Here is an 11465-nt window from a genome sequence, read left to right on the forward strand (position 1 = left end):
ATAGTGCTGTCTGGAGCATTTTCAGGTATCATCACTTTCTGCATTGGAAAACACTTAGAGAATAAAGTGTCCTAATGAAAACATGACAAAGCCATTTGACTATCTTGTTCATAAACGATGGTGTCAGGACTTCTCATGTTGACGACACTGACAGTTTCATTGACATAAATACTTGCTTTTGAGGGATGAACTATCCATTTTGAGCAAGTGATGCACTTTTGCAGGTCATCCACTAGGTTTTGCAGTTTGCAAGAATTGTTCTGAGAAATGCACTAACTGTTGTGCAAATGTTAAGAGTGATGTGAGAAAAGCACCAAAGTGATTGAGAAAAACTGTAACAGGGAAAAATTGGAGAGGAGAGGAGAGGGCTCCATGTAACCAGATGTGTCCCCCAGCAGTCTAAGCCTATAGCAGCGTAGCTATAAAATGGTTCAGAGCTACCTGAACCAGCCCTAACTAAAAGCCCTGTCATAAAGGAAGGTCTTAAGCCTAGATTTAAATGTAGCTAGAGTGTCTGCCTCTCTGACCCATGGAGAGAGCTGGTTCCACAGTAAAGGAGCCCGGTAACTGAAGGCTCTACCTCCCAGTCTGTTTTTAGAGATACTGGGAGTCACTAACAGACCTGCATTCTGGGAGCGGAGTGCTCTGGTAGGACAGTAAGGAATGATTAGTTCTTTCAGATAGGATGGAGCAACTGATACATGTCCAAAAACATTTGCAAATTGTTCAGAGGAACAAGAAACTGCTACTATGATGTGAACAAATGACTAAATGTTGTGGAGGTTGAACTAATAGTTTGAGAACTTCTGAGATCTGAGAAAAGCACCAAAGCGATTGAGAAAAACTGTAACTAGAACTAAGAAACATGAGCACATCATGCCTGTTTTAGCCTCCCTATACTGGCTACCATGAAGGTTTAAGAATTGATTTTAAGATCTTATTGATTCCTTTTAAAGCACTCAACAGTCTCAATCCTGTACATCACAGACCTTGTATCTTTTCACACTTCTGCTTGTACTCTGAGATCCTCAGATAAAGAGATTTTAACTGTCCCTGGGTCCCGACTGACGACAAAGGTCAAAGCATTCTGAGTCCGGGCCCCAGGGCTCTGGAATGATCTGCTAGGTCAGCTTCATCAGTGTTATGTTTTAAATCACTCCTTTCCTGATTTTATTTAATTGTTTTGGTTGTCATTTTATTGGTTGTCAGTCACTTTGTTGTACAACACTTTGTAACATTTGTTTTGAAAGGTGCTATATAAATAAAGTTTATTATTATCATAAAATGTCATTTTATAACATGTAATAAAAACATTATAGGAAAAAATTTAAAAATATTGTGTCACAAAATGTCAGTTTATTAAGTCATAAAACTATCATAACATAGTCATTAAAAATGTAATGTATGGTAAGTCTATGTCATAAAACCATCGTATTTTTATTAAGTTTAAAAGTCAATAGTATGTTCAGTTGTAAAAATGTCAATTTACAGTGTCATAACAATGTCAGAGAATAGTAAGTTTAAAATTTCAGTTGTTTTCTGGGATGTGTAGAGTAAAAATATGAACAGTGTGATGTAACAGTGTAATAGGTGTACTCAGGTAGGGTATGATGACATCATACAGGACACAGTATCTTAAAGAGTTTTAATATAAAAAACCAGAGTGGCTCTGGTCTGAAGACTCTGTCCTTCAGGTTCACACATGATCCAAACATCAGGTTCAGATGAGACCAAGCAGACCGGGTCGACCCGGCAGGATCTCAGACTGACGTAGATCTGCTCCAGCGGGTCACACACTCTCATCCTGAAGGTCAAAGGTCAGCTGCTTCAGTCTCTGAGTTCAACAGTTCATACTGCCCTTCATCCTCCTGTTCACTTCTTCTTCCTGACCACCGTCCAGCCGTCCTCTTCATCCTGAGAGGGAGGAGGAGGAGGATGGGGGTGCGTCCTGCTGACTGATGGACTGGATGACTCACACTCCATTTGCTGAGAACAGAGACACTTGATCACAGCTCATCCTCACTGTCACGTCCTGTCTGCTGGACCTCATCACTGTTACACACAGTACATACAGTGTGTGTTTGATATACACACTGATCAGGCATCGTGCGAGCACCACTGACTGGTGAAGTGAATAACATTGATTATATTGTTCTACAATGTGCAGCTAGAAGGTTCTGGGATCAGATGTGGAACATGGCCTGGAAGAGGTTGGAAGCAGTGATTTACAACAACATATCCCAACGAACAGCAGCTTCTGTTATAGGAGCCTGTTATCAACCAGGTGACCAGTTCATCAATGATAATATATTATAACCAATGTTTAGATCGTTCTTCTTGGGCTCAGCAGTGTGTTAAAGGAGAATTCCGGGCAATTCAACTCGGGGCTGTATTTTCCTAACATTTTAGGTCTAAAAGAAGGAATCTGAAGATTTTCAGTTTAAAGCAGAAGTAAGTGATATATTTGTGTTAATATAAGTCTTAAATAGTTATATCTTCCGACAGCAATCACTTACATAGAGTGTTTGGACTGAAACACGGGTCTGTCAGTCACTCTGCTCTGCTGTAAGCCGAGGAGAAAACATTTCTCGTATCCTACAGTTTTTATCCAATGAGGAGAGAGAACGGCATGCAGGGCTGTGTGTGCAGCCAAGGAACGCCGTGAATGTGGTGACGTAGGGACGAGGACTGTTATGGTGCGTTCAAGGAAACTCGTAACTCGTGTTTTTCTGACCTGTGAAGTCATACCAGTTCAATCTGGTACGAGTTCACGGGTCGGAAGTTACGAGTGGCCGTTATAGTGACTTTCACAGGTAAAACAGGTCGGAAAAACACGAGTGGGTTGCCTGGAACGCTACAAAGTCGTAAGTTGTGACTTGAAGCTGTAATTTACGATTTCAAAAGCCTGCCTGGAACGCAGCATTAGCCAAAACGACCGGATCGCTTACTTCTGCTTTAATTGCTCCTGTTTTGCGGTAGTTGTGTCTGTCCCCGCATCGCCACGGCAGAAATGAATGGGAGTGGATGCAAGTTCTGCTGCTTAGGCTGTTTACATCCCTCAAAGCCACAATTTTTTTCCACAGATACTACTACTCTGCTACTCAAACATGCACCGAGAAGTTTATTTACTTCAAGCAAGCCGACATGTTTGTAAAACTCGATCTAATTCAAAGTCTCCCGGAGTCTCGCGCGAGACCCAAGTTGCCGTGCTCGGTGTGTTCAGGTGCAGTCGGAAGCTCCCGTTTGAAAAAGGTGAGAAGGATCTGACCCCTCTAGGGGGGTCCGTGGGCATGCTCCCCCGTAAGAAAAATTTGAATATTTCATATTTGAAAGCATCAATCTGATGCATTTTGAGAAGAAATTCAAGCAGAACTACAAGACAGTATGAGTTTATAATAAAGTATGGTCACATGCTATATAACATTATTAGTGTTGTCACGATACCAACATTTTGGTATCGGTACCAACATGTTTTTTGGGACGTGGAGGGGGCCGTAGGAGGGCAACAAGCCAGCAGCAGGACCACTACCTCCTCCTCTGTGCAAGATGGAACAGGAGGAGCACTGCCAGAGTCCTGCAAAACAACCTCCAGCGGGCCACTAATGTGCATGTTTCTGCTCAAACTGTCAGAAACAGACTCCACAAGGGTGGTATGAGGGCCTGACGTCCGAGAAGTGAGGCCTGTTCTTACAGCCCGACACCGTGCAGGGCGATTGGCATTTGCCAGAGAACACCAATATTGGCAGATTGGCCAGGGGTTCCCTGTGCTCTTCACAGATGAGAGCAGGTTCACACGGAGCACACGTGACAGACGTGACAGAGTCTGGAGACGCCGTGGAGAAGGTTATGCTGCCTGCAACATTCTGCAGCATGACCGGTTTGGTGGTGGGTCAGTAACGGTGTGGGGAGGCATTTCTTTGGATGGCGCACAGCCCTCCATGTGCTAGCCAGAGGTTCCCTGACTGCCATTAGGTACCGGGATGAGATCCTCAGACCCATTGTGAGACCATATCCTGGTGCAGTGGGCCCTGGGTTCCTTCTAATGCATGACAATGCCAGGCCTCATGTGGCTGAAGGGTGTCACCAGTTCCTCCATGATGAAGGTATTGATGCTATGGACTGGCCTGCCTGTTCCCCAGACCTGAATCCAATTGAGCACATCTGGGACATCTTGTTTCATTCCATCCACCAACGCCACGTTGCACCACAGACTGTCCAGGCTGATGCTCCAAGTCTGGGAGGCGATCCCTCAGGAGAACATCCGCCGCCTCATCAGAAGCATGCCCAGGTGTTGTAGGGAGGTCATACAGGCACGTGGAGGCCACACACACTACTGAGCCTCATTTTGACTTGTCTGGAGGAGTTTTCGTTGATGTTGGAGCAGCCTGCAATGTGATTTCCCACTTTAATTTTGAGTATGGTTCTGAATCCAGACCTCCATGGGATGATAATTTTGATTTACATTGATAATTTTTATGTTATTTTGTTCTCAACGCACTCTACAATACATTGAATAATGATTTTCAACTGCAATATTTCATTAATTGAGATCGGAGATGTATTGTTTAAGTGTTCCCTTTATTTTTTTGAGCAGTGTATTTTGGTTTCAAAACGGCGAATTTCGCCAAAAGGTGAGTGATTTTCATGCCTGAGATCTAGTTTTACAAACATGTCGGCTTGCTTGAAGTAAATAAACTTCTCGGTGCATGTTTGAGTCGCCATCTGACGCTGTCTGTGGAAAAAAATTGCGGCTTTGAGGGATGTAAACAGCCTAAGCAGCGGAACTTGCATCCGCTCCCATTCATTGCTGCCGTGGCGATGCGGGGACAGACACAACTACCGCAAAACAGGAGCAATTAAACTGAAAATCTTCAGATTCCTTCTTTTAGACCTAAAATGTTAGGAAAATACACCCCGAGTTGAATTTGCCCGGAATTGTCCTTTAACTGTCCAATCAGAGCTATTTACCTTACAGGTGGCACTCACCTGTGTTTCACTGTCACTTTCTTCATCAGACTCTGTGGGAGGAGCCGTGACCTTTGCCCTCTGACTCTTCTTCTGGGTCAGACTGTCGATGGTGTGCTGGAGCGGCTGCAGCGCCCCCTGCCGCCACTGAGTGAACATCTGCAGCAGCCTGCCGGCCACCTGGAGACAGGTGGAGTCGGGTTAACAGCCATACCTGGACACAAGTAGAGCATCTGGTTCTGCAGTAAGTAGGGATGTCACGATTATACATTTTCTTGGTACGATTATCGTCAGAGAAATAATCACGGTGTTACGATTATCACGATTATTATGCATGAATTAATTTAACAACACTATGAATGTGTAAAATCAAATATACGGTAGTCAAAATATAATTACATTATTCATTGTTTACACAAAATATTTCAAGTATCTATTAATATATGACCAATTCTTAATCCCCAGGGGAAGTGTTTGAAATATTCAGGTCCTAAATTGTCATCTATACCAAATGTTTAAGTTTATTTTAATCGTTTAGTTTTTTCTTTAAAGCCCCTGTACAGACTTTTCATTTAGTGTTGATTTTGGCGGCCCCCTGTGGACGAAAGCGGTGGTGTTTTGCCGGAATGAAGACTGCATTTCCCCGTTTCCCGGGACTTGCTTTTTTTTTTTTTTTGCAGCGTCATGTATCTATTGGTATGGTTTGGTCAGTGGTCCGACCCGACCATGCCTTCCAGAGGTATAGAATTAGACGACTTAGACAGAGCGTATCTTCACACTGATGGGCTCATTTGCTGTTGGTAGGTAACAGAGACACGTCAGCAGAAACCAGAGACTTTTGCGTATCCAGTTAGGAGCTCCGTACAGGGGCTTTAAATACAAATGACACACTAGCATTTAAATTCCTACCAATTCAATGTTACGTTAGTTAAATGGACCAGTATCTGAGCATTACCTTTATTTTGGTGCACATCTCCCCATACGGTTCCGACAGTCTTTTTTGGGAAAGTAACGGTATTTAGGAATCTTTAAGATCAATTAATTGTGGCGTTCAACACCACGATTAATTGTGAAAACAAGTAATTGTGACATCCCTAGCAGTAAGTCAATGTGTGTGTGCGTTACTGTTAGTGTGTACCTGAGGTAAACTCCCATCATCCACCACTGTGTCAAACTCCTGATCCATCAGGTCAGAGATGAAGTCCTCAACCTCATACTGCTGCAGGTCGGCTGATCACAACACACACACACACACACACACGTGAATGACCTGCTGTAGTGTTTTTATGGAAACCTTAAAAAAAACCATTACTGCTCTGAGTTAACAGAGAAATCCCCCTAGGGCTTTGACCTGTTTTAGGAAGCAATAATTAATTAAAAACCTGCAGATTGCTGTCTAATCAGAACGATGGTTAGCTGCAGCTCTGGAGATCGGCTGATCGATTAATAAATAAAATAGTAAACACCTGCCGAACTCAGTCCATCTGACTGATTCACAGAGACACAGACTGTCAACTGACATGTTAACATAGTTACCTACCGTTGTCATGGAAATACTGCTGAACAACATCCACCATCCATTCAGATTTCTGCTGCCCGTACACTCCCCCAAACCCGTTATCCACAGCAATCTGAGGGAGACAGACAGACAGAAGTTAAAGGGATAGTTGAGTTTTTTTTTTAAGTGGGGTTGTATGAGGTACAAATGGCTCCTAGGTATAATATCTGGATTACACAGCTCTCTGCTCTCCCCCACTTAGCCACACGTTAGACATTATTGTGAGCCATTTGTAATTTTGTATCTCATACAACCCCACTTCAAAAAAAACCTCAACTATCCCTTTAATGTAAACACAGATGGACAGACAATCTGATGCATGCTGTTAAAACATCTGTTTGAGATATTTCTGAATTGCTCATCTTGCCGACCCTTATTTGGCAAACAGGCATTCAAGTGAGAAGATAATGTGAGCAGACAGACAGATGTGTATGTGAACACAGACAGGTATTAGAGTTAAACTGGTTTTTAAACTGGATTCAAACTGCATTGACCGGAATTCAAACTGGATTTAAACTGGATTCAAACTAGGTGCATTTGGCTTCATGACTTCATGAGCTGAAGCGCTCTGCATGAGCAACTGGTAACAAACCTGAAGCAGCCAGGTTTGTAATTCATTATGTGATGTCCATCAGGAGTGTCTGCTTAGATATTTTCATCTGTTCACGTAAAGAACTCCATAACAAAAGAAACAGTTTTAATAAACAGTGCTGCTGGATCACAGTCTCATGTGTCTCTGTGCGCAAGATTCAAATCACAAATGTGTAAGCCCAACTCGGTAAGCAAAAAAAAAAAAAACACACACACAGGATTAAACAGAGTGTGATGAACATATTCACATAAGTTCAGTCAATAGAGAAAATACATACGGTAGGCCTAGTTATATAACAGGTCAAACTGATCAGATGTAGAAGTAAACAAAGCCTCAAGACAACAAAACTGAAGAATATGAGATAAACGAATATAAAATATGAGGTTTAAAGGGATACGCCAACATTTCTTTCGTGTCTTGCCTCACTCCCGAGTCCATGACAAGCAGATAGACACCATAAACGCACTTGACTGATAATAAACATTAGATGTTGACTTTCAGTGTGGCCTATTCTTTCACCTTGTTTCCAGTAGATGGCGCTCTAACACTGTTAATGATGACATTCACACTGCTCCAAGCGACATACATATACTATCGTATGTCATCATAGCAGTATACATAACCCGGTGAGAAGCTGTATCAGATACTCCTCCAGCCTAGGATACACTAGCTTAAAAGCCTCTATAACTACCTAATGGTCTGGTCTCGTATTGAGCTTTCCTTTTTGTTCTCATGTTTTGTTTATGATTGTAGATTACTAATGTTTCTATCTTGTAGCCTATGTGTTTTACTTTCATGGTGCTATGGCCCTCTCTTTGGGATGTGTGTCTTTAATTAAGCCTATCTATCTATCTATCTATCTATCTATCTATCTATCTATCTATCTATCTAGTGGGTCTGAGCTTAGTGAAGCTTCTGTTAGCCTGTTAGCTTTACCCTGCTAGCTTCGGACCGTCGGCGCAGCACTGACCGCCTGTCTGTCTGTCACCTGCCTGTCTGAAATATCATGTGTCTGTCTGCTCTGTTACCTCTGCGGACAGTTACCTGTAAGACGGGCCAGGTGTGGAGAACGGCTCTCACTCCCTCCGTGAAGACCTCACGTGAAGCTGCGGAGGCCGCCATGTTGGATGTGACAGACGGAAGCAGTCGACTTACGAAGCAGGAACCGGATCAGACAGAAACAAACAATCTTGATCTAAACGCAATGGTCAGGCCAGAAAAAGACCTGAGCTTGCCTTTAGGATATTGTATTATGATAATCGTCTTTGTTATCACGAAATAAACATAAAATCTTGATTTTAGCTGCCTATGTTCCCACAGCCCTATGTTCCCTCAGCCCTATGTTCCCACTGGATTCTCTACCTATCTGGACTCTATCTATCTGGCCTGTCTAGCCTCTACTGTACCTGGTCTTTTTACTAAACTTAACCAACTCCTTTCTTCATTGCCTAAACCCAACCAATGGTGGGACCAAAGGGCTGTGGGAACATAGGGCCTAATTTTCAGTGACAACAAAAGTTAGAAATGTGGGAACATAGGGCTGAGGGTTCTTGGCAAAACTCTTTAGTTATCTTTAGGTGTGTTGTCTGTTCTTTGAACCATATTTCAACTGCATAGGCTACATCAATGTGCAAGATCGTTTTTTGCTCAGTAGCTTTAAAAATATTTGCGTTTCAAATTTGACAGCTCAACCCATTAAAAACTGTAATGATATAATACAAAACATAATATTCATAAATGATTTATTATTGCAATGGAGAGATGCATTGTTGCTGAACCCCCTTTGACCATGCAGACAATGTACAGTAGCCTAACTGTAATCAATCTTATACAAGAAAAAAAATGTAAAAAGGGGGATGACATATTATTTTCTAGCTTCTCAGAATGTCATTGGAATGAATCACCCAAGACTCACAATCAGTCTCAGTTAAACCGATCCTCCTCACTGAGAGCAGAGGGTGAAAAAAGTCAACATGAATCCAGGTCAGCTCTGTAAAACCTGATGCACTGCACCAAAGAGGAGGTGTCCAGTCCACATACCTTTGTCCACAAAGTATTAAGTCATGAGATGTCTCCTCACAGACAGAAAATTAAAGGATGAATTGAAGCTGCCGATTTGCCTGTGAGAAAAGCAGCAGAAACACCACAGACTGGGATTCTTCTGTCTCTGTGAGGATGCTTTACAGAGACCACTTCTGTTGTTGTCCTTCTATTGTAGGCTATCCCATGTTGGAGTTGTCCAGTTGTAGAGAAATCAATCAAGGATTATTATAAATGATCAAAAGCTTCAGAACAGCTGACCACTAAATGACTTCATGAGTTTTGTTGGTGATTTCCAGTGAAAAAAAAAATCCAACTGATTTTTAAAAAAAGAGAGAGAAAGAAATAAAAACTGAAACTGAACTTTCTAAATTGGGATAGGGGTCAGGATCAGGATCAGGATCAGGATCAGGATCTGACAATTTGTTTGTTGTGTAAGCAAATAATTATGATAACAATAACAATGTGTTACTAACAACTGAACTACCACACACTAGTTGCAGTTTGTATTTGACTTGACACTTCATCCTGAATTGAAAGGTTTTGGTCACATGACTGACAGAGTGTAGCCTGATTGGACACAGAATATATATTTAAAAAACTCAGTTTAGACCAACTGCATCCAGCTGCAAAGACCATACAGACACACATCTGCTCCTCTGCCTGAAATATTCAATTCTGTCTGAACTACACTGAACATGAATGAATGAATAATTGAATGAATAAATAAGCAGGTTTAAAAGTAGCTAGTGATGCAGCTGCAGCACAGGAGGAATGCATATCCTGCTTCTGACAAAAGAACATCTGAACACACCTGAAGAGATGTGATTGGGTGGTTCCTGTGTCAGACCTTGCCCACAGAAAGCTGTGTCAGACTCCTGATTGGATCAGACTATGTGATCACACCAGCTGATTCAGGTTCTGGTTCCCACCATCTCCAAAGTTTCAAAAGTTAACTTAACAAGTGAGCAAGTGTTGTTTGGGGCTCTGATGCCCCCTACTAGTGTCACTGCTGCTGTTGCTGTTGCTCACCAGCAAGGATGTTGTGCAGTCTTGGATATTGTCCTGCAAACCCTTGCATTTAGTTGTCATCAAATGAATGAATTCAACCTCCCTGACAACCCCAGCAACTGTGTTGCAACAAAGAGTAAATGCAACCAACCAATGGCAACTCACCATCAGCACACAGTGGACACCTTAGCCCTGTTTTAGCATTTAGGCTATGCTACACAGCTAATAATTAGTATTTCTCCAACAATGTATTGACAGATGTGATACAGTGCCTCCCCTCAGTCAGTGGTAACTCTTGGTACTGTGTCTAAAAATCAATTAAAGGAGACCTGTAGATCTCACACTGGGCCATTTTGGGGAGGCACAACACAACTATCAACATAACAACCTGATCAGGAGAGCAAATTCCTCCTAACAGTCAGCTGTTCCCTGCTGACCAATGTTTGTTAAAAGAGATGCAAGTCTGAACACTTTCCTGAACAGGTTCCAGAGTTCTGGTCTCACAGTTTTTCTGCTGAACAGTTTTTGAAGATGGAGAACCTCAGGATGAACAAACCCTCTTGGTGAGTCAGGTGTCCACAGGAGGATATCTCCTCTAAACAAACTGGACTGTGGATCAGTTTAATCAATTATAGTTTATCCAGTTAACTTTCACCAGTTAAAGGGGAACTGTTAAAGTCTGGTTGCTTTTTTTCTCTACGGAGCTCCCTCTACACTTTCAGAGTGCATATTTTCACTGTCGTAAAAACTCACAGCTAACCCTCCTCCCTCCCCCCAGCCATGTGCCTTTGTTTTTAATGAAGCCCGCCAGAAGACAATCCATGGAGTGACTGAGGTGGGTAACCTGAGCAAGAGATTACAGATTACCAGGCCTAACTGTGTCGCAATGCCATAAAGCAGTCCATATTTCTCGCAAACGAGACTTGGACGAGAGCTGGGACACTGGGTCGGAGGCTCTGCTCTTGCAAGGTTGGTTTTTCGGCCGAGAGACAGTAGGTGGAAGGCAGAGAGCTCCATTCTCCCCATAGCAAGTCATTTAACCATCACAATTACTCCAAACCTGTTTAGTTAAGGTAAAAAAAAAAAAAAAACCTTGCATAGGTCCTTTTTAAAGATGGAGATGTTGTCAGGCCAAAATCACACATCTTCAGTTTTTAATGTGTTAATGATGTTTCTTAATGAAACTCTTGCACTGGAATGTCAGACAAGAAGTCCACAGGTTTACTTCAGTAGAGAGAACAATACCAATGTATATTTCAACCAATAAAATAAAAAAGGTTTTATATTTATATCTGATGA

General features: G+C 42.3%; 1 protein-coding gene across 2 annotated transcripts; it reads right to left on the reverse strand.

Annotated features, from left to right (window-relative positions):
* Positions 1 to 1385: 1385 nt before the first annotated feature.
* Positions 1386 to 8246, reverse strand: tsr2 (TSR2 ribosome maturation factor). Of its 2 annotated transcripts, none has more exons than XM_083976044.1 (5): positions 8160 to 8246; positions 6506 to 6596; positions 6104 to 6195; positions 4987 to 5145; positions 1386 to 1983 (listed from the first exon to the last, which is right to left on the reverse strand). In XM_083976044.1, the coding sequence occupies exons 1-5, from the start codon at positions 8235 to 8237 to the stop codon at positions 1873 to 1875; spliced, it is 531 nt and encodes a 176-aa protein (XP_083832170.1). In that variant the 5' UTR covers positions 8238 to 8246; the 3' UTR covers positions 1386 to 1872. The 2 variants fall into 2 exon arrangements, with proteins under 2 accessions (XP_083832170.1, XP_083832169.1); XM_083976043.1 differs by having other exon boundaries at positions 1386 to 1986.
* Positions 8247 to 11465: the final 3219 nt, after the last annotated feature.

This window comes from Trachurus trachurus (genome assembly GCF_905171665.1).
Source record: "Trachurus trachurus genome assembly, chromosome: 7".
Classification (NCBI taxonomy): domain Eukaryota; kingdom Metazoa; phylum Chordata; class Actinopteri; order Carangiformes; family Carangidae; genus Trachurus; species Trachurus trachurus.